Genomic DNA, 27408 nt, shown 5'->3' on the forward strand with positions numbered 1-27408 from the left:
GGACACGGGTTCAAGCCCTGGTCTGGGAGGATCCCACATGCCGCGGAGCGGCTGGGCCCGTGAGCCACGACTACTGAGCCTGCGCGTCTGGAGCCTGTGCTCCGCAACAAGAGAGGCCACGATAGTGAGAGGCCCGCGCACCGCGATGAAGAGCGGCCCCCGCTTGCCGCAACTAGAGGAAGCCCTTGCGCAGAAACGAAGACCCAACACGGCCAAAAATTAATAATAATAATAATAAATAAATAAATAAAATTTATTAAAAAGAAGCTGTATTCTGCTTCTGAGCTATGGATCCCAAATTATATTCCTTTTCTGACTCACATCTTTGCCCCCAGAACCCCAATCCCACCGTTCGGCCCTCAGCAAAGGCTCAAAAGACAACTGTTGAACACGTAGATAGCTTTTCTATTGCCTCCCACGCATGCTGGGATTCTGCTGACCTCTCCTCCTCTCCAGCTCCACCTCAAACCTCAAGGCTTTGAGGGGTGTGCTCTGCACCCCAGACCCTTGTCCCGTGTGTCTGCACTTGCAAGGCTACTCCCGTTTTAACTTGAACATTTCCTTAAAAAAGGACTATGCACCATTTTACTCCAAATAATATTTAACATGGATTTGAAGTCTCTAGTTATCCTGGAAGGAAGGCTGCCCTTTCTTATTAATTCCCCCCCATTTGTGTAGCGAAGAATAAACTTACCCTAGCAAAAAACACAAATACTCCAATTTTAAAATGGGCAAAGAACTTGTATAGACATTTTTCCAAAGAAGATAAACAAATGGCCAACAAATGCATGAAAAAGTACTCAACATCACTAATCATCAGGGAAATGGAAATCAAAACCACAATGAGATATCACATCACACCTGTTAGCATAACTATCATCAAAAAGACAAGAATGGGGCTTCCCTGGTGGCGCAGTGGTTGAGAATCTGCCTGCCAATGCAGGGGACGCGGGTTCGAGCCCTGGTCTGGGAAGATCCCACATGCCGCGGAGCAACTGGGCCCGTGAGCCACAACTACTGAGCCTGAGCGTCTGGAGCCTCTGCTCCGCAACAAGAGAGGCCGCGATAGTGAGAGGCCCACGCACCGCGATGAAGAGTGGCCCCCACTCGCCGCAACTGGAGAAAGCCCTCGCACAGAAACGAAGACCCAACACAGCCAAAAATAAAAATAATAAATAAATAATAAATTAAAAAGTTTAAAAAAAAAAAAAAAGACAAGAATGTTGGCAAGGATGTGGAGAAAAGGGCACCCTCGTGCACTGTTTGTGGGAATGGAAATTGGTGCAGCCACTGTGGAAAACAGTTATGGAGCTTCCTCAAAAAATTAAACGATACAACTACCATACAAACCAGCAATTTCACTTCCAGGAATATACCCAAAGGAAAGAAAACCACTAACTCAAAGAGATATCTGCACTCCCATGTTCATAGCAGCATTATTTACAATAGCCAAGATATGGAAACATCCTAAGTGTCCATCATGGATAAATGGATAAAAAAGTTGTGGTATATGTGTACAATGGAATATTATTCAGCCATAAAAAAGGGAATCCTGCTATTTGTGACAACGTAGAACCTGAAGTGAAAACTCAGATAGACGAATACCGTATAATCTCACATATGAATCTAAAAAAACAAAACTCATAGAAAAAGGGATCAGATTTGCAGTTACCAAAGGTGGGGGGGTGGAAGGAGGGGCAACTGGATGAAGGCAGTCAAAAGGTACAAACTTCCAGTTGTAAATAAGAACTGGGGATGTAACATACAGCATGGTGACTGTAGTTAACACTGCAGTGTGGTGTATTTTAAAGTTGTTGAGAGAGTAAATCCTAAGAGTTCTCATCACAAGGAAAAACATTTTTTTCTTTTTTTTTCTTATTGTACCTATATGAGATGATGGATGTTAACTGAACTTATTGTAATCATTTCACGATATATAAGATAAATCATTATGCCGTACACCTTAAACATACAGTGCTGTATGTCAGTTATATCTCAATAAAACTGGGGGAAAAAAGAAATAGCTATTAAAAAAAAAAAAGAATTAACTTACCCAGAGAGGTCTCTGATCTTTGTCCTGGCTCTTGGGAGGTAACCTCCAAACCCCTTGAACAAAGAATTTGACAGGTCTTTGTCACCAGTTCCTGGGAGGTAGCCCCTAAATCTTTGGGATTTTCCAAGTTATAGGAGTATCTTTGCTATTTGTGGCAGGACCTAATAGTTTATGCTAATGAGGCCACTCAAGGTGGAGACTGGTCACACCATTAAGCTGCTGTGATATCAGCCCGACCTCCAGGGAGGGGGCTGGAAGATGAGGTCAGTCAAGTGGCCAAGGATTCCATCAGTTATGCCTACTGAATGACACCCCAGTAAAACTAGACACCGAAGCTCCGATGAGCTGCCCTGGTTGGCATGCTCTGTGTGGAGTCACACATCAAGGTGCTGCGGAAGCGACACGCTTGTGACTCCAGGGAGAGAAGACAGAGGAGGCTTCATGTCTGGGGCCCTCCTAGACCTCACCCTCTGTGTCTCTTCTTTTGGCTGGGTCTGGTTTGTATCCTTTTGCTGTAATAAAACTATAACCTTAGGTATAATGCTCCCCTGAGTTCCGTGAGTCATTCTAGCAAATTATTGAACCTGAGAGGATAGTGGGAACTCAAACTGGTAGCCAGTTGGACAGAAGTGAAGGTGGACTGGGGACTCCCAAATTTTCAGCCAGTGTATGAAGTGAGGGCAGTCTTGTGGAGGCTGTGCCCTTAACCTGGGAGGTTTGGCCCAACTCCACACAGTTGGTGTCAGAAGTCACTGCACTGAGTCCGGCAAATCCCCTGCACAGTCCCAGTGGAAGGATCCTAAATATGGTCCAAGGACCTTTTTGATACAACTATCCAGATCCTTTCTTTCACGGAGTACAAATCACTGCAATAAGAGCCAAAACGTAGGAACGACCTAAGCAGTCACCTTTTCTGTGTGACCTTCCAGAGGAAATCAGTAGGGAGAGGAAGGTCAGAAACCAAGAGAAGGGAAGTGGAGAGGAAAGAGAAGGAAAGGCTCAGGGAGGAATAAGCAGTCGCGTGCTGGGGCGCAGGCATCTGAGTGAACAATGGGGGCGTGCAGCGCCTCACCAGGTCCATAGAAATTAGACTGAAGCACCGGGGCAAGTGGTGGCACCTTGGTCAGGACAACTGATTGGTAAATCTGAGAAATTATGGCTCTTTTTCCCTAATTAGCTGAGGTTGTATTTAAATTAAATTCCATTTTCAAAGTGGTCATTCCTTTTTTTTTTTTAATTACTCTTTTATCTTTTATTTTTTATTTTTATTTTTTTGCCACATGGCACATGGGATCATAGTTCCCTGACCAGGGATCGAACCCTCGCCCCCTGCAGTGGAAGTGCTGAGTCTTAACCACTGGACCACCAGGGGAAGTCCCTCAAAGTGGTCATTCCTGAAAACTCCGGATAGGCATACTTTGCCTAGAGCCTCCTTATTGGTAAAGACCTATGGACCTGATGTGACCCTAACTAAGCCCCACCTCATATTACAAGTCCTTGGCCAAAATCCTAAATTTGGAAGAACGGCATGCCTGAGTGCTAGGACAGGAGAGAATCTGTGCCTATTACTTTCCTTCTACCCAGAGAAAGAACCCCAGATCAGCTTTTCCACAAAAGGAGAGTTTCCCAGATGCCACCCGTACTTGGAAGAAGCCAGGTTGAAATACTAATCAAGTCAAACTTTCTTAATATTACTCTATCTTTCCCCAGGAGGGCTGCACTAAAACAAATTCGGACACCTGTGGCCTCTTCCTTCTATGCAAAGCAAAAAGCCAGCAGCAACCCCAAGCTGATAAGACTAACCTAAAGAGCAAATTATGGTGTAATTTCCTATGCTGATACTTTGTAGTTAATTTTAAAAAAAAGGTTTCATTTTCCTACTGGTCTGATTTCACAGGAACATTTTACCTGTTTTTGTGAGGCATTTTTTCTCCTGGAAGAGAGGCGCTGATTGGTCTCACATGACTGACAACCTGGTGTAATGAAAATTTCCAATGTAAACTTATTTTCCCTCAGTTTCAGCAATTTTAAATCTATATATAGAGATATCTTTGTCAGAATTGCATTGTTAGCTTCTCCCGGTAAACTGATTGTCTCTCGCTGTCAGTGCAAATAGAGATCTATTAATGGGTCTCACCTCCCAACTGATCCCAATGCTAGTCTGCTTACTGGCATGTACCAGCAACTTCGTCCATGGACACAAGTGCGATATTACCTTACAAGAGATCATCAAAACGCTGAACATCCTCACAGCAAGAAAGGTGAGTAAGCTATCTGGCACCATCTCTCCAGATGTTCTGGTGATGCTGTGCATATTTCTTAGACTGTGAAAAGAACATAACAGCTTCTAGAGAGTTGGTAGTTGGTGGTTGGTGATAGGATGGGGAGCAGTGTGGAGACTTTTCTCCTGGCACTTTTTTTCCCCGAGGGACCACAGGAAGTTTTCTCGGTTTGAGGGAGTCAGAGCTGCTCAGCAAGGCTTACCCTGTGCAGTTGGAGGTAACTCTTGTCTCTTGCTCTCTCGTTCCTGCTTGGGCCAAGAACTCGTGCATGGAGCTGCCTGTAGCAGACGTCTTTGCCGCCCCAAAGGTAAGAGCTGTCCCGGGTCTGCTTTGGCAGATGGGTGACTTGGTGAGGAGAGCCATCCACAAGTGTTCGAACAAGAAATTTTTTTTAACATAAAGGGAACAGGCCCAAATTAACTATAATGGGTGAAACGTTTTCAAAGACTGAGAATTCTGATCTTTACTCTCAAATACATTTTGGTGTTTCTGGTTTCACTTGATTTAGAAGATGTGTAATAGAAAGCTTGGGTTTTGTAGTCATAACTCAGATCCCAGTCCAGGAAAAGCTCTTTAGGATTTTACCCAACCCAGGTCGAGTACCTGGAATATAGGAGGCACTCAATAAATGCTGTTGAAGGAGAGAATTTTTCTGGCCCATACATTTCTGAAAAACCAAATACTCGCACAAAAACAGATATTGAGATTACAGGTTGAGAGAGCTTTCATTTTGTCTAAGAGACTTCCTATGGCAACAGAAAAGGTATCGCCAGAGCCCCTCCTCTTCCGCAGCCTGGTCACCTAACAGCCCACCGGCTCCGGGCATGGCTGTCCAGAGACCCTCAGCTTGCTCTGTCCTGCCAACTCCCCTCTGGCCTGTCCAGAACCGTCCTGCTGGACAGGGGCCAACATATCCCTGCCTCCGGCTGCTCCTGCCAGAGCATCTCACCTTTCCTCCTCCTGCTGCATCTCACCCCCGCCCCCCGATCTGCAGTGGGAGGAGATAGATTTGACAGCTGATAGTGCATTTTTCTCTGACAAACACATGACTACAGCCATATCAATAGCTTTCTGCACATCAGTTCCTGTTTTCATGGAAACACACAACTGAGAATGAAAAACCCAAAGCTTCAATTTACCAGTGGTCTCCTAACCACCTGCTTTCCACATGTACTACAGGGTAACGTGGCCAGGAGTGAAGCCCTATGGGTTGGGCAGGGCCACACCCCAGCACCCAGGCCACAGGGCAGGCCTGTCCTGCTCGTGAGCAAAGCTGGTCTTCAGGCCTTTATCTGGACTATCTCACTTCATTAAAGATTATTCCAGGAGTCTGATATACAATGATATATAATACTGTAATATAATTATATAATAGTATATAATATAAACAGATAATATATAATATTATATAATACATATTACATAATTTTATCCTTCAGAATCTCATCCCGTATCAGACTGTATCTGTCCATCAGCAGGTTGGAAGGACTTGGAGATTTTATATATATATATATAAATTTATATATTATATATATATATAATGTATTAATACTTTATATATCTCATATATTAATATTGTATATATATAGAAATAAAATAGCCAAGAGTCCACTGAGCTGTGCTCTGGGCTCTCCAGAGGTTGGCTGCACTGCTGGGAGGGTGCTACCAAAGCCAAGGGCAGGGCCCCAGCAGAAGTGCCGAGGGTTTGGAAGTGAGACAGTCTGTGGCTTTAGCCCCAGTTCTGCCATTAACTAACTATGTGGCCTTTGGCAAGTCTCCACACCTCTTTGTGCCTCAGTTTCTACATCTGAAGATTTGAAAGCAATTTTGAAAGTTGGTTGGAATCCAACTCTCGAGTTAGTGGAAAATGTTATTGTATGATATAACTCTTGATTAAAGGCAAAAACTGGTTGTAGAGAAGCAATCATTCTAAGAAAGGGGCCAGCGGTAGGAAATGATCAAACCCTCCATGACTGCGAGCCCAGTGCAACCCCACCCTGGGCTGCTCTAGAAGACCCAGCCAGCCCTCACCCCCGCCAAGGTGCAGGCCAGTCCCCGCTGCCTTCCTTCACTCTTACCTATCTCACGCCTTCTCCCGAACTGCTTCTATTCCTCCTGGATTAACAATCTCATTTTTCCATTCTTCTCTTTTCCTCAAAGACTCAGCACTGCTTACTTATCTATTAAGATACTTCAGAACAAAGAAAGGTTGTTATTTTCAACACCCACAAAGGTGCTATGTGGGAGGAAAAGTTACTTCTTTGTGTTCTCAAGAAGAACATCTTTCCAAAATCCAGCATATTCATTTTAGTGCTTTTGGGGATCAAGAGTTCCATTATGCCCAAATTGGGTGGCATCCTGCTCTTGGCAAATGCTGGAAGAATGTGCTGATCTAAATCCTGGGTTCCACATGCAATGCCTCCCGAGTGTCTCTGAAGTTAGGTGGTCTGAGGAAGAGCAAGGTGGAAAGCAAGCAAGCTGGCTGGCCTAGGAAAGACTTCTTGGGTGGACCATTAGTTGGAAGTATTTCCTACTACCAAAGGGAGCAAAAGTCCATAATTTTTCAGAGAGCTCTATGCCAACCCTCAAATCTTTTTTTTAAAAGTGAAAGTAGAGGATTTTTTCATATATCACATTCGCTGACTAAATTTGGGCATAAGTGGAGATAATGAATACAATACATACAGGATGGATCTGTATGTCCTTAAGTGAAGCTAGTCAAGACCCAAGTTAGAACTCTAGTAGAATCCCTGCACAGAAGAAGTCTCCCAAGTGGTGTGCCACCACTGCTGTATTCCCATGAGGGGTGGGCTTCTATCTGGCAGGAGACCAGGCCTCCCTTTTGAGCCTCTTTCCTGAGCAGTTCTGAACTGCAGAGTCCGTGTGGCTCCTCAAAGTGTGCTCTCTGAGCTAAGCAAGGCACATTCAGGCAGCGAAAGCTGGACAAGCTGTCAAAAAAGTGGGCGGTCAGAGTGTCATCCTGTTGCCGCAATGCCAATGGAACTAAAACATTAAGGCCTTTAACTAAAACTGCCTTTAGAATTCCTTCTTTTACAAGTTTTCCATTTGATTCAAACTCTTTTCTATACTTATCCTAATCACCTTTAGAAAGTCTTTTGAAAAATATCTTTTTAGTTATTTTTAAAGATTTTTTCACGTGGACCATTTTTAAAGTCTTTATTGAATTTGTTACAATATTGCTTCTGTTTTATGTTTTGGTTCTTTGGCTGCAAGGCATGTGGGATCTTAGCTCCCCGACCACGGATCGAACCCGCAACCCCCTGCACTGGAAGGCGAAGTCTTAACCGCTGGACCGCCAGGGAAGTCCCTGAAAAATATCTTTAGAGGGTGTTTTCCTACCTTAAATGGCTACATACTCAAAACTGAGACAGTATAATTTCTAAGCTCCTAGCCAACGTTTTAGAAAAGGCTCATCAGATTTTGATGGAAAAATAAGCAAAGGATCTCTTCTCCTTTTGGCATTCTTGAACCTCATTGTTCTCTCTCCAGCAACACAGGCGTCTGCCTCCATCTGCATACTCAGCTAGTGTCTGCCTTCTCCTTGGCCTCGCCACCTCTGCTCACCCACAAAGCCCCCCAGAGGTATGGTGATTTATGGGAAGTTTCTTGACTCCCAGAGCCCAGAGATACTGGTGCTGCTCTTAAATTTCCAGCCAGAGTATATGCCCTTTGGAAGGACATGTACTTCATTAAGTACATACATGTCCTTCCAAAGGCCCTGCCCACGGGCCATCAAGCTCCAGAGCGGAAAGGAGAAGCTTTCGTAGTCTAGGATTCTGGCGCCTCGGTCTGGGTCAAGATCTTCCTGGAAAAACCCTAAAATATGAACTGCACTCCTAGAATTTAGCCTAAAGAAATAAGAGATGAACGCAAAGATTTATACAGATGAATTGCTGCCACTTAATTTACAGAAGCAAAAAACTGCAGTGATAGGGGATTGATCAACTATGGCACAAATATGCCCTAGGTTCGTACACAGCTCTCAATCACGTTCTTAAACATTACTGAATGATTTAAGAAATTGCTAGTACTATATGCTAAGTGTAAAAAGGTTATAAAAGAGTATCAGTAGTTGGTCCCTATTGCAAAAAAAAAAATATATATATATATATATATATATATATTAAAAAAATCTGGAGAGATATTTACCAAAATCTTAACAGTAGTTCTCTCTGGCTAATGGGATAATGAGTGAATTCACTTTTGTTGAATGTATATTACTTTTATAGTAAAAAGTTTGGTAATCAGAAAAAATATGGAAGAACCTAAAAAGCTGCTTGGACAGTGCTTTTCATATAAATCCCCTGGAGATCCTGTTAATGCACATTGTGACTCAGTGGGTCCAGAGGGAGGTCTGAGATTCTGCATTTCTAACAAGTTCCCAGGTGACGCCCACGCTGCTGCTTCATGGGCCACATTTTGAGTGGCAAGGAACAAGAGCAGGTCCTGGCAGAGGCTGGAGACAGGTTTATCTGAGCTGGATTGGGCTCAAGCTAAGACACCCTCCAGGCTCCGGGCCTTTGTTCTTCAGTGGAGAAAGATAGGACACACCAGGCCTGACCAGGCCAAGACACATTCCCTCTCCCAGGTCCTCAAAAAGAGCTGGTTTCCCACTTGTACCAGCCCTCTTCTGAGGCTCAAAGGTCCCCAGGAAGAGCCATGTGGCCAGACTCACACCAGGGCTGCCAGTATTCCAAGGAGGTTCTGACCCTGCACATTCGAGCCTAGAAGCCCCTAACATAAACTCTGTCCAAGGCCCAGCACCCTTTCTGAGAAGCTGCCCCTCATCTCCCCAGGCCAGACTCCTGGGGCACCTAGCTCTGATCCTGGCACTCACCTCTAGCTGTGTGGGGACATGTCTTATCTCCTCACACTGCTACTTCCCAGGGGGAGGGTTAAATGGAGAGTGCTGGCCAAAGTGGCACTGTCCAGGCCAAAGGATGGGCATTCATTTATTCAACAAACATGTGGAATTTCCAGGGAACCTGGATTCAAAAACTATAAATTACAGGAATAAGAGAGAGCAGACTCTGATTACGAGCTGATGTACATACAACTGCATCCACAGAAAGAAGAGCTTGCATGGGGTAAAGAAACAGACATGGGTTGTAGACAGATGGCCCCGCATGCAAATCCCCACTCTCCCATTTACTTAGTTGAGTGACTTGATTCAGGTACCCCTTCAGCAAAACCCTCCAAGGGAAAAGAAATTGGGAGGTTTCAGGAAAAGGCTGCTGCATTTGCAAGTAACTGGAAGAGGTTGTTTACTGTGATGGGCAGCCTCCATTCACATGGCAGGAATACTTGAATACCTGATTCACAGTTGAGCACATTCACCTTTTCCACTTGTCCTTCTGGAAAGAAGAAATCAGAAGGAAACATCTCTCTCCAATGTTCAAAATCGAGCTAGTAGTGGCTATCTGTGGAATTTCTCTTTCTAGAACACAACTGAGAAGGAAACTTTCTGCAGGGCCGCGACTGTGCTTCGGCATATCTACGGATACCACAAGTGCTTGAACAAACCCCTGAATGGACTTCACAGGAACCTCAGTAGCATGGCAAACATGGTAAGCTGCATTATGCCAACAGCTTGCCTTCCAATGGATGGCAGCCTTACTTCTAAGATATTTCTCCTTATGAATAGTAGTACACTTGGTTAATCAACCCATTCATTCATTCGACAAATATTTGTTGAGGCTCTGTGAGTGTTGCTTACAGGTGCTGTTCTAGGCACTGGGGATACAGTTCTTGCTCTTACAGAATGTTGTAATGGGTGAGTGAGAAAAGCAAACAAGCATATGATTCCAGTAGTGGTAAGTGCCATGAAGAAAAATACAGAACATATAAAGAACATACAGGGGTCATGAGGGAGAGGGCTGACTTAGTAGTTGGTGACATCATCTGAGCGGATATTTGAATTAAGTGACAGAGCCGGCCATGTTACTAATTTGGAAGGAACATTCCAGGCAGAGGGAACAGCTGTGCAAAGGCCCTAAGGTAGAAATGAGCTTCATGTGTTCAAAGATCAACAGGAGGGCCTGGATCAGAGTGAGGGAGGAGGATTTTAATAGGAGATCACACAGGGCCTATGGATTCTGCCCCAAGCATGGTGGGAAACTCCCACAGGGTTTTAAGCAAGGCAGAGACCACGATCTGATTTATGTAATTTTTAAAATGACCATTCTGGCTACTGTGCAGTAAATAGACTGAGTAGGGGTAAGCATAGAAGCAAGATGGCCTGCTGAGAGGCTACCACAGTATTCCAGCCTGGAGATGATGGTGGGTGTGACAGGGTGGAAGTGGCAGACATCGTTAGATTTGGGATGTAACCACAAATAGAGCCAGAAGAACTTGCTGACACATCTATTGTGGGGGTGAGGGAAACAGTAAAAGGTGGCCTCCTGGTTCCTAGCCTGGGCCCCTTGGGAAATGGTTGGTGCTGTTAACAGATATGGAAGACTGGGGGTGATCAGGGCTGGAGGCTGAGCTTAAGGTCAGGAGTTGAATTTTATACATAGTAAGTCTGAGGTACCTACTGAATAGTCACGTGAAGATGTTGATAAGCTTGTTGAAAAAGTCTGAAGCTTAAGGGAGATGTCAGAACTTGCGATATTAAGTGAAGAGTTCTTAGAAAGATGTTGTTTAAAGCCACAGGCCTGGACTTCCCTGGTGGCGCAGTGGTTGGGAATCCGCCTGCCAATGCAGGGGACATGGGTTCGAGCCCTGGTCCGGGAAGATCCCACATGCCACTGAGCAACTAGGCCTGTGTGCCACGACTACTGAGCCTGCACTCTAGAGCCCGCGAGCCACAACTACTAAAGTCCACACGCCTAGAGCCCGTGCTCCGCAACGAGAGAAGACACGGCAATGAGAAGCCCGCGCACCGCGAGGAAGAGTAGCCCCTGCTCACCGCAACCAGAGAAAGCCCACATGTAGCAACGAAGAACCAACGCAGCCCCAATGCAGCCAAAAATATATAAATAAATTAAAAAAAAAAAAAAGAAGCAGGGAGGCTTTTTTAAAAAAAATAAAGTCACATAGAGAAAGAACAAAATCCAAGGACTGAGCCCAGAGGCACTCTAACATATAGAGGTCAGGAAGAGGAGGGTCCAGCAAGAGACTGAGAAGTAGCCAGTGAAGTAGGAGAAGTCAAAGAATGCGTGGCACCCCAGAAGGCAAGTGAAGAAATTCTTTTAAGAAGAAGGGAGTGATCAACTGTGTCAAATGTACTAAAAGGTCAAGAACGATGAACACTGAGAATGGCCACTGGATTTGTCATGAGGGAGGTTACCGGTGATGCTGATATAAATGGAGATTCGGGAATGAAAGCCTGACTAGAGTGGATTCCATAGAGAATGGGGGTGGGGAGGAGTGAAAAGAAAGGGGCACTGAGTATAAAAACTCCTTCGAGGTGCTTTCCTATAACGTCACAGAGAAATAGTACAATAGCTGAAGGGCAGGTATGGCGTGAAGGAAGTTCTTTTAAGGTGAGGTCTATATGGAGCATGTCAGTATACCAGTGGGAATGATCCAGTAAGAGGGGAGAACTGATGGTAGGAAAGAGGCAGAGCCAAGAGTAGATGTTATCTAATGCCAAGTAGAGGAATTGGGGACATTCATCCCCTCCCTGCTGCCTTATTTACAAGGTAATAGAACAGGGAGATGACACTACACTCATTGTCTCTTTTGAGCCTCTTAATTATCTTAGGAAGTAGGCACTATTGTTCCCCTTTTACAAAGGAGGAAACTGAAGTTTTTATAAACGAAGTAGTTTGTCTTAAGCAATGCAATTAATAATTTGGTAGAGCTGAGATTCAAACTGAAGCAGTGGCCTGGTGGTAGGTACCAGGAATCCTTTCCACCTGAAGGGCTGCCAAGCTATGATGTTTCTGGTTAATGGGCAGGGGGGCAAATGGACTGAATCTCTCTCTCAGCAGTCCAGATGGCCACGGGCTCAAGATGGCAGCAGGCAGGTCTGAGCCTCCACCTTCATGTTACGCCCCTGAGCAGAACCTAGCTGTGACACACCTCTCCAGGGATGGCCACACCCTGAAGGCAGACAGTTAGTGATGGTACAGTGGCCATTTCTAGGAGTGTAAGTAGCATGCACCGAAAACAGGCAAACCCTGTTGGCCTAGTGGCAGAGTCAAGCCAGACTGGAGGGCCTGGTTGGATCATTGTTCAGGTGGCAAGTGGCAGCATAGGCTTGACCCAGGTAGACAGGCATGAGCAAGACTCAAATACTTAGCAATGCAAACTAATGAAATGTTTCTTTTGTAGACTTGTTCTGTGAATGAAGCCAAGAAGAGTACGTTGAAAGACTTCTTGGAAAGGCTAAAGACGATTATGAAGGAGAAATACTCAAAGTGTTGAAGCTGAATATTTTAATTTATGAATTTTTAATAGCCTTATTTTAAAAATATTTATATATTTATAACTCATCATAAAATAAAGTATTTGCAGAATCTGACAGCATGATGTCATTTTAATGGCATAGACTATATTTACTTGCCAACTTTTGGGGAAACCAACTTAATTTACTGAGAGACTAAAATGGGTGTGGGAATTAAAAAGGAAAGACCACTTCCCTCTCAAGGAGTTCCCTCTCTCATTGGGGACATAATGCATGAAATGATTAAGGAATACAAGGCCACACAAGATGTAAATGATAATTAAAAGAGCTTGCAGAGTGGGTCCATAAGTCCCACTGACTATCAAGTAATTCTGAATTTAAAAAGTGTCAACTGAATGCTTAGAACATTCTTTTCCCATTGGCACAAGGGTTGCTATATTGAGTCCACGGTGGGGAAATAATTCTAGCACACTATCTGGCACTGCAGTGAACAATATTTAATGTCCTAATAATGTAAATTCTTTTGATTCTCAAGCCTTCGAACCAACCAATAGACAAAGCATGGAAGACTTAATTATGGTTACAGAACAGACTAAATTCTATCAAACTGACAACAGAAAAGGAATAGCTCAAAATGATTGAGAGGTAAAAGCAAAAGGAAAGAAAGAGAGGGGGGGCACCAACACTGTCTAAGGTTGATGGAATAAGAACAAGAGACTTAAGTATTTATTCAAACTTGGAAACGTGACAGAAGATCTAAAAATAACTTACTATAAAAAATTTGGAAGGGGCAGTATAAATAAGGTAAACTCTCACTTTTCAATGGGGAAATCAATACAAAATATCTAAAGTTGATTAAAAAAATAGTTGGCAAGGTGGTCAGTAACTGATGAATGTTGTAGTTGGGGATGGGTACATGACGGTTGATTACACTACTCTGCTTTTACACGTGTTTGAAAGTTTTTATAATAAAAAGTGAAAAAACCAATAAAGTAAAACCAATAGTAAGTAAATCAAGAAATCTTTGGAATTATAATGGTAACCACCAGAAAAACTAAAAACAAAAAAGGGAGGGTGGACTGTTGGGAATGGGACTTGGGATAAGAAACAGTGAAAGCAGGGCAGGAGATTTTTGGCTTTCTATTTAAAGTCTGTGTGTGTGACCATGTGCATAAGTGATAAAATGTTTTTAAAAGTTAAAGTACTAAAATTAAAAAGACAGACAATAACAAATGTTGGTGAAGATGTGGAAAAACTAGAACTGTCATACATTGCTGGTACGATTGGAAAATGGTAGCCATTTTGGAAAACAGTGGGGTAGTTCCTCAAAAGATTAAACATAGTTACTATATGATCCAGTAATTCTAATCCTAGGTATCTACACCAAGAGAACTGAAAACATATGTCCACACAAAAACCTCTATACAAATGTTCATAGCAGCATTATTCACTTATAGCAAAAAAGTAGAGACAACCCAGATGTCAATCAACTGATAAATGGATAAACAAAACGTGGTATAGCCATACAATGAAATATTATTTGGCAATAAAAAGAAAGGTACCGACACATGCTACAGTATGGATGAACCTTGGGAACACTATGCTAAATCAAGGAAGCCAGACACAAAAGTCACATACGGTATGATTCTATTTATATGAAATGCCCAGAAGAGGCAAATCCATAGAGGCAAAAAGTAGAATATTGGTTGCTAGGGGCTGCGGGGATGAAGGAAGAGGGAATGACTGCTAATAGACATGGGGTTTCTTTTGGGAGCAAGGAAAATGTTATGATATGAGATAGTCAATAATGGTTGTACAACTCTGTGAAAATACTAAAAACCACTGAATTATATACTTAAAAGGATGAATTTTATAGTATGTGACATATCTCAGTAAAGCTGTTATTTTAAAAAATTAAAGGAGAAAAAGAAGTGTCAAGTCATTGAAATTTGCCTTTTAAAGACATGTTCTCTGCAAGAATATGGATCTAGTAACAGTGAATGAGCATTCTCTTTTCATTCTTGCTCACACACATATGACAAAAATTAATACTAGTACTAAAATTATACCAAAACATGCAACATCTTTTTAACCCTTTCAAAATAAGGGAACAAATCAAAAGCTTAAAGTCTCACCCTGACCACAGCCAGTTTCACCCTGCCCACATAAAATACCAGCATGCCAAGGGCAACAAGTAACTAAGAGAGTCATGGAGCCTTCTAAGGCCACAATGAAAATTTTAATTTCCTTTCTTCTTTGATTGAGACTCATTTGCATTCAATGGCTAATGTGAGCTGTAGTCTGCCACAGGATATGACTTGTGGGTTATAGTTTGTGTATGAGGCCAGAATGGTAAAAGGAAAGGCAGTCGGAAGAAAGATTTAGAGCAGGCCATAGAAGGGACATATGCAGGCTCCAGGCAGGTCTGCCACGGACGGAAATACCCAACAGTAAGCCCTGGAGTTTACCAAGGGAGTGAGAGAACATGAATCAAGGAGGACATACATAAGAAGAATGAGTGAAGAAACTTCAGGATTAAGTGAAAGTTGAGATGCTTGTCGCTTAAGCACATTCACTTAGGAAACTTAGTTACAGCCCATACCTACTTCATGGGACGTGTCTCTTATCTGTGCATGGAATGTGTGACACTGAGAGCAAAGGCTGATCCCCTCCCTCCCTGCTATCAGCTACTTCCACCTTTTACCTATGAATATATTCTATCTCTTAACTGGTATTTGTAGGTAATAAATACTTATTGAATAAACGAATGAAAGAAAAAAACATTTTGCTCAGATCTATGGCTGAACGTCTTTCATTGAAACATTCTTGGGCAAGTTAGAAATGCCGGCCTCTGATAAAAATGCCCCAGGGGCTCTCTTGTTGCTATTAGCCAGTGCCCTGTCCAGGTTTCCCACCCTCGTCTGCATGTCATCTTGGTCAGCTTCTCGGGGTGCCCAAATCATCTGAGAAGGGGGAATTTCAGGGCAGAGTGCAAGGTACAGCTTTCTCATGGCCTGGCCTCCCAGCATACAAGGTTAGCCTCGCAGTTCCTACCACCTTCCACTGAGGGCAAGGCAAGCACTTTTCTCTAGTCTCGGAGCCAATTTCCTGGTTCAAGTCATCAGTTCAATTGGAGCTCCATTCCCAGGTGGAGTACTAAAACCTCCTAGTTAGCTGTCTTTGCCCCGAGCACTCAGACATTCTCTCCTCAGCTCTCTAGTGTTTCTCTTCTAATCCATCCTTTGTGTCAACTTCTTCCTAGTTCAACGTTCAGTCTCTAACACCGTGTCAGCTGCTAGGGAGGAATGCTGTGCCTGGTAGCTCACCATTCACTCTCCTTCACTACAGCCCTCAACATGCTGCACTGTCATTCTCCACTTTCATGGTCATGAGCTTTGCAAGGACCTTCTACTCAGCACAGCATGGGTCCACAGTAAGTACAGAAGACACCTGGTGACTGAGTGGCATAACTCATGATGGAGTAGAAATCAAGGCAAACATAATATTTCTGTAATGACTCTGGTAGGTTGGGTTAGGCAATATCCTCTTGTGAAGATTGGTATCAACTCTGAGAAATATTTTATTCAGTTGTAAAGTCCCAGTTAAATTCCTTTGTAAAACTGGAGAAATAAAGTCTTTGATTAAAAACTAAAATTTCCCCAGCCCTCTCAAAAGGGGTAGGGGAGGGGAGCAGGTGTAGAAGAATGTCTGATCTGTCATATTCTTTAGTCAGAGCCATAAACGTGTTTGGGTAAGACAAAGTGATGTTCTGATAACGTTGATAAAAGTAACTTGAAGACTGGGTCACAGGAAGCCCAAGATAAATGCTGAGAGGAAACAGGTTCTTTTTGAAGTAGCCTCTTCATAATCATTTTCCCACACATTTGTTCAACTTCTGAAGGAGGACTGAATACTTCATTTGCTTTGCAAATGAAAAAGCTTAAGAATGAGACATTCAGATAATGTTATAACATGTGCTTAGAAGGCTCCTCCAAGCTTGCCTTAAGTTTAGGCTGCAGCTTCAGAATCGTGTGAACAGTTCCTGCAGGCACATACTAACCGTGGTACCTTAGGCTGGTACTTGGGGTTTTTATTTTGTGGTTTTTTGTATTTGGTTTTAAAAAGAGATTCTTGAGGGTCTTCATAAGAAGGCGGGATGGACAACGACCTCTCAGCAGCATCCTGACAAACAGGCAGTAATAGGTTCCCTGAGGGTGCACCTTAGTGGTGTCGCTTGGTGATAGTACAGCTCCAGAACTCAACTGGGGAGGAGGGGCAGCGGGTGGGAAGGTGCACTATTGCTTATCTTGCTTACACTATGGCAGGCCTCTAATTTTATTTCCATATTCTACAAACATGTGTAGGAGTTTTACACCAGCTAGCAGTTGGGAAGAGGAAGAGAGCAAGACCTGAAATGGCCAGAAGCGTCTCCTCTCTACACAAAAAGCACACTGAAATCCTTTGAAACTTGCTGACAGATCAAAACTTCTCAATGTCCTCTGTGAACTTCTTGAGGCTGCCTAGCACAGTGCCTGGTAATCAATAAATGTTTGTCCAAAGAACACATGATTAACAATAATCCAAGCAATGTTATTGTTTTGGAGATATTTTAAGCTCATTAAAAGTTTTTGAAAGAGATCATGATATCGTTACCAATAAGAAACGTCTCTTTTTACCTTTCAGTGAGATACATTTTCCATACAGACTTCTTTAGGTTTCTGTTCTCAAACACCTAATGACAAGGATAACAAAACTTGGATTAAAATATTTTTGGTGAAAATAAATTTTATCAATGAGAACGGGCATTTTAAAAAACATCTCTCCCAGGTTTCTGTATCATGATGATTTCTGTTTAAAGATCCACAACATTGGGGGCTTCCCTGGTGGTGCAGTGGTTAAGAATCTGCCTGCCAATGCAGGGGACACGGGTTCGAGCCCTGGTCTGGGAAGATCCCACATGCCGTGGAGCAACTGGGCCCGTGAGCCACAACTACTGAGCCTGCGCGTCTGGAGCCTGTACTCCGCAACAAGAGAGGCTGCGATAGTGAGAGGCCCGCGCACCGCGATGAAGAGTGGCCCCCGCTCGCCGCAAGTGGAGAAAGCCCTCGCACAGAAACGAAGACCCAACACAGCCAAAAATAAATAAATAAAAAAAATAAAAAAAAAAAAAAGATCCACAACGTTAAGAGTTTCTGGTGTGAAATTACACAGGTCTCTCTTAACCTCATGAAACTGAGAGCCAAGCACAAAGAACCTGCCTATTAAGATCAGGATGGACATAAACACAAAAATAGCTCAGTAAAGAAGCAGACCACTATTACAGGCACTAGGTAAAGATTTTTATTTCTTATTTAACCATGCTGTATGTATACATACAATATCAATATATACAACTTGAACAAATACAATATATACATAAAATACAATGAAAGTTGGCTTTTGAAATTAATACGACAAACTCATCATATGATTTGTAATTTTGGCCAGTATACAGTATTGTAGTAATGTTATTGAAGTTATTAATCATTTAAATTAGACTACAGTATAAGTTCAAAGGCACTAGGAAGATCTATGTTTTCTTCTAGCATTTTAGATCAAAGAATAACTAAAAAGGAAAACAAATGCATACATTAAGAAACTGGGCAGACACTGGCATACTTAAATGTAAACTCTACCCGTTCTTTAATTCACAGCCCTGTAGGAAAGGGAGGGACTTTCCTTAAGATAAGAGTTAAGGGAAAAAATATTTTTAAAAGACTAGAAAGAAACAAAACAAAACAACCTAAACCTATAATCATAATTTTAAAAACATGTTACAGTTGAAGTAGCACCACCCTCTCCCCCAAAGTAACCTTAAATTTCTTGCAGCAAAAAAAAGTCCCCTTTTCCCAGAAAGTAGATGCCACAGCATGTCAAATGGATTCTACTTGTGGGACGAACACATAGATGTAGAACCCCCACCTTGATTACTCTTATACTTCACAAGAATCTAGACAAAAATGGGGAATACTATTATATTTTAATATCCTTATTACTACATGTAATTGCAAGGTTTACTAAAGAACATACCACAAACAACATTCTACCAAGGCTCCTTTTAATAAATATTACTTTTTTAAATTAAAGAGAAAAATAGCCATTCAATAACCTACTTATATGTGACACTCATTTTAAATCTGCTTCTTATATCAAATAATGAGCAAGTTTGTTCATCTATAGACTTTCATGAAATGAACACCGAAGTTACAAAATATTTCATTTGTGGACAACGACACAAAGTAACTGTGAAGAAACCATAGAAATACTATGATTAGAGCTAAGTGAAGAGCTCTGAAGTCAGGTTCCCATGTTTTCACATGGATACTCAGGCCTGGCTCCAATATCTAATCTTCGTATTAAATAAGATGAATATTTAATGCCCATCTGGTATAATCAGTTCTAATGTAAATGCTTTAGAAAAAAAAAAACTGCTAAAGTAGCCTGTTTTTAAAATCCCTCAATGTTTTGACTTTTTATAGATTTCGTTTTGTTACTGCTGTGGTGTGGAAAAGAAAAAAACCCTAACATACTGGCTTAAATTTTCTATAATGTTTTAAAGCTTAATTCTAAAGTTATTCCTTTTCTATTGACTGGATGGTTAAAGGGTAGACACGTGCATTTTTAAAAAGAAGAAGTAGTCATATTTTTTTCCTACTGGTAAAATTAAGATTTCTCTAGAGTTATTATTAACAGAGTTAAATATGCATCTACAATTGCCAAGATATTCTGCTTACACAAAGCTTTTACAAGACATAAATTCACCTCAAGTCTTCATGGTACCTAAACAATGCCCCACAAAGTTATAAATGTCTAACTATCTTACACGTTACAAAGAAAATGCTGCCAGTTAACTGCAATTCTTATTACCTAGAAAATATTCACCATACACAGGATATTTAGTACATCACCTTTGGAATGTACTTTAAATTTATGGGCACATTTTTACCACCACCTCACAAATAACGCTACATTCACTCACTCCCATTCTATATACATCTTTGTAATTATAAACCAAAATTTAACCAAACTTACTAAAATAATGTTAACTTAATACATACTCATTTATGAAGTCTTAAAACTTGTAGCCAATGTGTTTCAGGGCTGATTACATAATTTTAAAACTCATAAAATATATATATATATATATATATATATATATATATATATATATAGTGGTTTTGTAGTAGCATAACTTTAAAAAAATAAAAATTCTGTAAGCAGTCAACAAAAGAACAAACAATTCTATGACTTTTTTTTTTTTACTATTAAATAAAAATAATTTTTATTTTAGAGGTACGGTCTAACTGGATTTGTCAATGGAAGAAATTCAGGGAAGAATATTTTCTTTATAAAATAAGAAGAAAGACAAAACAAAGTGTTTTAAAGGCAAAGAATTAAAAGATATTTTTCTTGCTTTGTCTGTATTTTCTAGAAAACGGAGACCTTTCTCAGTTGGGAGAAACAGAGCAATTTTCATCAAAATTTAGAACTCAGACACAGGAAAGCATCAGTTAATCATGTTTCAAAGTGAATTTAAAAAAATAATACCCATAGAGGCAAATATTAGTGACCAGTATTTAGCTTCTTAATTTTCTGCAGCTGTGACTCCTTTATATGTAGGTACAGATTCAATGTTTCAAGAAACATGAAACCAAAACAAACAAACAAAAAATTTGACTTGAAGTCAAAGTGGCAAAAAAAAATCAAGAGAGGTCCAGATGAAACATATCTTCAACTTTTGTTTTTTAAACATGTATACTTCTAAAGATTGACTATCGAATTATAAAATTTTCTATAGATCAATAAGATCACCCATCTCATATTTTAAATGCAATGAATGTTAGTATAAAAATTAGAACATAATTTAAAAGGCCAGGTGGGAGTTAGGATAGAATCATTTCTTAGATTTGCAGCCCATACATTCATATATAACAGGAAAACATAGGACCATTAGACCTGCAACTTTCTATGTGCAAAACAGGACTTACATTTTTTTTTCTATTTTGAATATCTGGTTATCTAAATATACAGTAGTTGAGTAAATCACTAGCAGATTTATGTATACATTTAAACTGCAACTCTCTATAGTATAAGCTGCTCTCTCAACTTCCCTGCACAGTATAAGTTGAAAACTAATATGACAATTTGAACAATTACCAGTTGTACAATTTTAATGTTATATTAACTTAATATATATAGACTAAAAGTTATTAGGCAAATTATTAGTTCCAGTCTTAATGCATGATCTACAGCTTCCATTATTTGAAATAACACAAAAGTCTTCAGTGTTTTAATTAAAGGTTTTGTCCAGGCATGAGGATATCACTAATTTTTATTCTGACTTTAAGTCTGTAACATTTACTGAAGTAAAGAGTCAATTACAGTTTCAGGCTTTGCAGAACGCTTTCTGTTTGGAGAAGAGAAAAAGAAAACATGAATGCTTTCCTAAAAGACTGAAATGCAAACACTTTACATAATGTAGTAGACAATACCAGGCAGCCATAGAGTCTAGAAACAGGCCAAGGTTTGACATGCTTGACCATGAGATCAATTAATGTCTGCCTTTTCAGGCTAGGGAAAGGTCACCTAGAGTGAGCACAAGAGCATGGCCCTCCACTCCACCACCCACAGTGATGAAGGAGTGAGTGAACGATAAACTGGACTAGACAATGTGGACAGGCCAAGCGGTCTGCATGCTTGCCAGATTTGAACCCCCTGATTATCTCTTCTGGGGTATGCTAAAGATGCCGGCTTATTCAGTGAAAATCAGAGTCACAAATCATCTGAAGCAACAACTCACAGATGACTGTGTAGGAAATGATGGAAATGTTCCACTAATCCATCATGTTTATTGCAGTTTTACTTATTAGCACACTGAAATATGTGCTTTTAATGAGGAATATCACATTGAACATTGTCAAGCAATGTAATGTAGTATCAATAAACCATTTATCGTGTATATTTGTCTATAATTATGGCCATTTACTGTTTTCATAATACAGCAGGCTAATTCTGGTACACAGAGATGCTGGGTTTGGCTCGTCGAATGTTAGCTCACATTTTCTTTTTTTTTTTTTAGATTAAACCGAAAAAGTATATATTTTAAAATAAGCATTCTGAAAACTGTATCCAAATACCTTATCAAATTATTTGCTTGTTTGTTTTAGGTCCACATAGCTTTTAAAAAGTGACTAAAGACGGAGATCTCATGTAAATAATCCTGATTTCTGGCTTCTCCTTTGAAACAAGAAGATCCAGAAACCATGGGCCCTCTTTCCCCAAACTAACTAGAAGCAGGGTTAAGAGGCCACTCACTCCAGACAGAACACACTCCGTTTTGCCCCAGCTCACACCACAGCCTATTTTTCTCCCACACTGAGGGCAACTGTCTTACCATTTATCATCATACTTGCACTGTTACTTTTCTTACTAACTGCAGAGTTAAGAGGAAAATACCTCCATTAAAAGTGGAAAAGTCAAAGACAGAGAGGAATTGGTGTTTCTTTGAATTGATTTGCTTCATTCATTAATATTACATGCATGGCTTCTGCGGGCATATGAAATGCTTTTAATGTCTGACATCTAAATGCTGAAGAATGTAAAAATTTGTACACTTTTAATATGCTACTGATTCCTCCTCCCCAAATTTATAAAACTTAGGTTATGTCTATGAGATTATGTAACACAAAAATATTAAAACTTAGACTTCACCCTACATGTAACTCAAAAGTCTAGGTACTCAAAGTAGGGAAAAATATAAGCTTATTATTTCCTATCATTTCAGGAGCCCCAAAGTCTGTTAGTCAGTTTAAATAAGCTGAACAGTACTTAATGTAGGGAAGGGAGAGAAGAAATAAGCTCCAGCCCAGGGCTTTCACATCCTCATTTCTCTGGGCTATGTTACAATACATATAGACTACTCAATAGTCAAAGGAGAGGGAAAGACAGAGAAGTTTTATTTAACTGGTGACTGAGGAAATCAAGGTTCTTGGGGCAGTATTCATGACAGAAAAATGAATCAGCTGAATACAATACCTTGGGAGTCTAATGAGGCAAATTAATTAGCATCTCACTAGAATAATTAGTGTAAGGATTAAGGAATTAAAATAGTAATGACTTATTATACATTTGGAAAGAACAAAGTAAATTAACAATAAATTCTACTACTCAGGAGGGCTAAAGAGTTGGAAGACCTTAATTCTTTAGCCAGATTTTATTTACTCAAATCGTAACTACATAGGACTTCAATATTTAGTTAAATATATCAGACAAAATACTTATCATGTTAACTAAATTTCCTTTAAATGTACTTAATTTGAAAATCTCATTGCCTTTGGCTCATGGGACTCAAAGACAGTTCTTACCTTCTCCCTGTCTTTGGCCTTGCTTTCCCCTTTGAAGTACGTGGCCTCTCTAATTTCATCAAGGACTGCCGTAGGCTCTCCTCGGTATAGGCAAGATATACATGGGAAAGGTCCACTTCAAAGGGCTATATGTAAAGGAAATAAACACAAGACATTCTTACAGAAGAATTCAAACCAGATTTGGGGGAAGATTTAAAATACTAAATAAACTCTTAGGAAAAAAAAGCCAAAGACAAAACCAAATAAATATCTAAAGATATCTTTTTCTAATGCCATTTATCTCAAATGTATTCACCAAGTGTTGGTGAAGAAGCCCTGACACACTATAAATTCCTTAGTAGTAAAGAAAAACTGTTGCTGTTTTCCCTAAAGCTGCTACTTCCTCTTGTTGACCTAAGACTAGGACCAGCTTTGAAAAGGACAGACTTATTCTAGTCTCTAACCAAATCCCCAATGCCCAGAGAGATGGTGAAAAGTCTCCAAAGAGAACTACATGCCACTCCTGTCATAGAAATGATAAGCCTGCCATCACGACTGAAGGTGAACAGAACTGCCCTAATAATCACCCCATCCTAGAGCCTCTATTCTCAAAATAGTAGCCTAGTTTTCAGCTGAGCTGATTAATAGATATCATGATGATAACACAATTTAGTGACCCACATTCCTATAAAGAACCAACTGTAGTTTTTTTTGTTTTTTTTTTAAAAAAGCACTCTTACGTCTTTCTCCTTTTTATCAGGAACTGGAGTCTGCTTTCTCATGTTATTTCCTGTGTAGGCAACACATTTCTCCAAAAAGGAAAAAAGAAGGGGAGGAGAATTATCTTAATTAGCAATTAATACTATGAATGAGGCAAATTACTATGAGATATACTGATGGTACACTCATAAAACATGACTTGAATGCTGGAATAGAAAGGGACCCCAGAGGTCATTCAGTCCTATACACCAAACTACACCATCTCTACTATGTATAACACACAGAATATTCTGTGTGTTATAACATAATTATTAAAACATCTTATCCACCCCAATGGCTTCTCATTTGATTCATCCTCTGGACCACCTTTCTCCACATTGTAGCCAGTAAAACTCCAGTCTACAGGAAGTATTCCGTAAGTATTTCATGAAAGGATGAAGGTTAATACTCACTAGTTGCCATTCCCCTATGTCTTCATTCCAATGGACATAGTTTTCAATCATTTCCTTTTAAAAGAGTCAGAGATGATCTACTTTTAATATTTAATAACATTTAAAATACTGAAAAATATTCATGGAACTAAAATCTTAATATAGTAAGTGAAAAAATTTAAGTCTCAAAACATTATATACTGCATGATGCCCCTTTTATATATTTTAAAATATATACTTTCAAGGAATACATGTAGATACAATTAAACTATATAAAAATAAAAAGCAAAGAAATAAAGAACATGGCATTCAGGATGGTGGTTACCTTGAGTTTGAAGAGGTAAAGGGATAGAAGAGGCGAGAGGGAAACCATTTGGTTAGAAACAGGTCACTACCATGGTCCTAGCTTTTGTTTTGGGTGACAAGTTCACTACAAAATAACTAACTAACTAAACAAAAGTAGGCCATCCAAGGACCATCAAGGACAGTATATTGTGAACCAAATATTAATTCTGTGCAGCTGAGGTCCAAAGGAAAAAAAATACTAAGGCTTATATTCAGACAAAATTCTTAAAGCTGTATATAGATTCAAAATAAATTTTAAAAAATCAATGTTAGAAATTAAAGATGATACAAATAGATGGAGAGATATACCATGTTCTTGCATTGGAAGAATCAACATTGTGAAAATGACTCTACTACCCAAAGCAATCTACAGATTCAAGGCAATCCCTATCAAACTACCACTGGCATGTTTCACAGAACTAGAACAAAAAATTTCACAATTTGTGTGGAAACACAAAAGACCCCGAATAGCCAAAGCAATCTTGAGAAAGAAAAATGGAGCTGGAGGAATCAGGCTCCCTGACTTCAGATCATACTACAAAGCTACAGTAATCAAGACAGTATGCTACTGGCACAAAAACAGAAATATAGATCAGTGGAACAGGATAGAAAGCCCAGAGATAAACCCACGCACATATGGTCACCTTATCTTTGATAAAAGAGGCAAGAATAGACAGTGGAGAAAAGACAGCCTCTTCAATAAGTGGTGATGGGAAAACTGGACAGCTACATGTAAAAGAACGAAATTAGAACACTCCCTAACACCATACACAAAAATAAACTCAAAATGGATTAAAGACCTAAATGTAAGGCCAGACACCATCAAACTCTTAGAGGAAAACATAGGCAGAACACTCTATGACATAAATCACAGCAAGATCATTTTTGACCCACCTCCTAGAGAAATGGAAATAAAAACAAGTAAAAAAAAATAAACAAATGGGACCTAATGAAACTTCAAAGCTTTTGCACAGCAAAGGAAACCATAAACAAGACGAAAAGACAACCCTCAGAATGGGGGAAAATATTTGTAAATGAAGCAACTGACAAAGGATTAATCTCCAAAACATACAAGCAACTCATGCAGCTCAATATCAGAAAAACAAACAACCCAATCCAAAAATGGGCAGAAGACCTAAATAGACATTTCTCCAAAGAAGATATACAGATTGCAAACAAACACATGAAAGAATGCTCAACATCATTAATCATTAGAGAAATGCAAATCAAAACTACAATGAGGTATCATCTCAAACCGGTCAGAATGGCCATCATCAAAAAATCTAGAAACAATAAATGCTGGAGAGGGTGTGGAGAAAAGGGAACTCTCTTGCACTGTTGGTGGGAATGTAAATTGATACAGCCACTATGGAGAACAGTATGGAGGTTCCTTAAAAAACTAAAAATAGAACTACCATACGACCCAGCAATCCCACTACTGGGCATATACCCTGAGAGAACCATAATTCAAAAAGAGTCATGTACCAAAATGTTCAGTGCAGCTCTATTTACAATAGCCAGGACATGGAAGCAACCTAAGTGTCCATCAACAGATGAATGGATAAAGAAGATGTGGCACATATATACAATGGAATATTACTCAGCCATAAAAAGGAACGAAACTGAGTTATCTGTAGTGAGGTGGATGGACCTAGAGGCTGTCATACAGAGTGAAGTAAGTCAGAAAGAGAAAAACAAATACCGTATGCTAACACATATATACGGAATCGAAAAACAAATGGTCAGAAAAACCTAGGGGCAAGACGGGAATAAAGATGCAGACCTACTAGAGAATGGACTTGAGGATATGGGGAGGGGGAAGGGTAAGCTGGGACAAAGTGAGAGAGTGGCATGGACATACATACACTACCAAACGTAAAATAGATAGCTAGTGGGAAGCAGCCGCATAGCAGTGGGAGATCAGCTCGGTGCTTTGTGACCACCTAGAGGGGTGGGATAGGGAGGGTGGGAGGGAGGGAGATGCAAGAGGGAAGAGATATGGGGACATATGTATATGTATAAATGATTCACTTTGTTATAAAGCAGAAACTAACAAACCATTGTAAAGCAATTATACTCTAATAAAGATGTTAAGAAAAAAATCAATGTTAAAGTTTACTAAAATATACTGGAAAGATAGAAATTTGGGGAAAAGAATAATAGAGGCTGAGATTTTTAAATTATAGTAGTATTTAGAGTTAGCATTTTTCTAGAGATGGATGGTAGTGATCACTGCACAACACTGTGAATGTACTTAATGTCAATGAACTGTACACTTAAAAATAGTTCACTGCAGCACTATTTACAATAGCCAGGACATGGAAGCAACCTAAATGTCCATCAAGAGATGAATGGTTAAAGAAGATGTGGCACATATATACAGTGGAATATTACTCAGCCATAAAAAGGAACGAAATTGAGTAATTTGTAGTGAGGTGGATGGACCCAGACTCTGTCATACAGAGTGAAGTAAGTCAGAAAGAGAAAAACAAATACCGTATGCTAACGCACATATATGGAATCTAAAAACACGGTACTGATGAACCTAGTGGCAGGGCAGGAATAAAGATGCAGACGTAAAGAACAGACTTGAGGACACAGTGGGGGAAGGGGAAGCTGGGACGAAGTGAGAGAGTGGCATGGACATATATACACTACCAAATGTAAAACAGATAGCTAGTGGGAAGCAGCCGCATAGCACAAGGAGATGAGCTGGGTGCTTTGTGACCACCTAGAGGGGTGGGATAGGGAGGGTGGGAGGAAGATGCAAGAGGGAGGGGATATGGGGATATATGTATACTTATAGCTGATTCACTTTGTT

The 27408-nt window shown here is 40.3% G+C and overlaps 2 protein-coding genes across 4 annotated transcripts in view; one reads left to right on the plus strand and one right to left on the minus strand.

Moving 5' to 3' along the window:
- The first annotated feature begins 4179 nt into the window (after window positions 1–4179).
- On the plus strand, window positions 4180–12729 carry IL4 (interleukin 4). Its single transcript, XM_068535856.1, has 4 exons — window positions 4180–4314; window positions 4595–4642; window positions 9798–9923; window positions 12637–12729. The coding sequence occupies exons 1-4, from the start codon at window positions 4180–4182 to the stop codon at window positions 12727–12729; spliced, it is 402 nt and encodes a 133-aa protein (XP_068391957.1).
- The window catches only part of KIF3A (kinesin family member 3A), an 89380-nt gene continuing 66509 nt past the window's right edge, over window positions 4538–27408 (minus strand). For 2 of the 3 annotated variants that reach the window (XM_068535853.1, XM_068535854.1), the window contains 4 exons: window positions 24264–24317; window positions 23832–23900; window positions 23113–23237; window positions 20053–21155 (listed from right to left, as the gene is read on the minus strand). In XM_068535853.1, the coding sequence (XP_068391954.1) occupies window positions 21107–21155; window positions 23113–23237; window positions 23832–23900; window positions 24264–24317 (297 nt within the window). In that variant the 3' untranslated portion in view covers window positions 20053–21106. Of the gene's footprint in view, window positions 4661–6413; window positions 6527–20052; window positions 21156–23112; window positions 23238–23831; window positions 23901–24263; window positions 24318–27408 lie in introns of those variants that run through there. The other variant, XR_011073107.1, reaches the window with a different exon arrangement.

Source organism: Eschrichtius robustus, chromosome 2, assembly GCF_028021215.1.
Source record: "Eschrichtius robustus isolate mEscRob2 chromosome 2, mEscRob2.pri, whole genome shotgun sequence".
In the NCBI taxonomy this organism is placed as follows: Eukaryota; Metazoa; Chordata; class Mammalia; order Artiodactyla; family Eschrichtiidae; genus Eschrichtius; species Eschrichtius robustus.

What these genes read in the sequence shown, in the direction of transcription:
- IL4 (XM_068535856.1), top strand. Translation starts at nt 4,180, where the DNA reads ATGGGTCTCACCTCCCAACTGATCCCAATGCTAGTCTGCTTACTGGCA. An exon ending in ACGTCTTTGCCGCCCCAAAG is followed by an intron (nt 4,643 to 9,797) that starts GTAAGAGCTGTC and finishes TTCTCTTTCTAG; the next exon opens with AACACAACTGAGAAGGAAAC. An exon ending in TCAGTAGCATGGCAAACATG is followed by an intron (nt 9,924 to 12,636) that starts GTAAGCTGCATT and finishes TTTCTTTTGTAG; the next exon opens with ACTTGTTCTGTGAATGAAGC.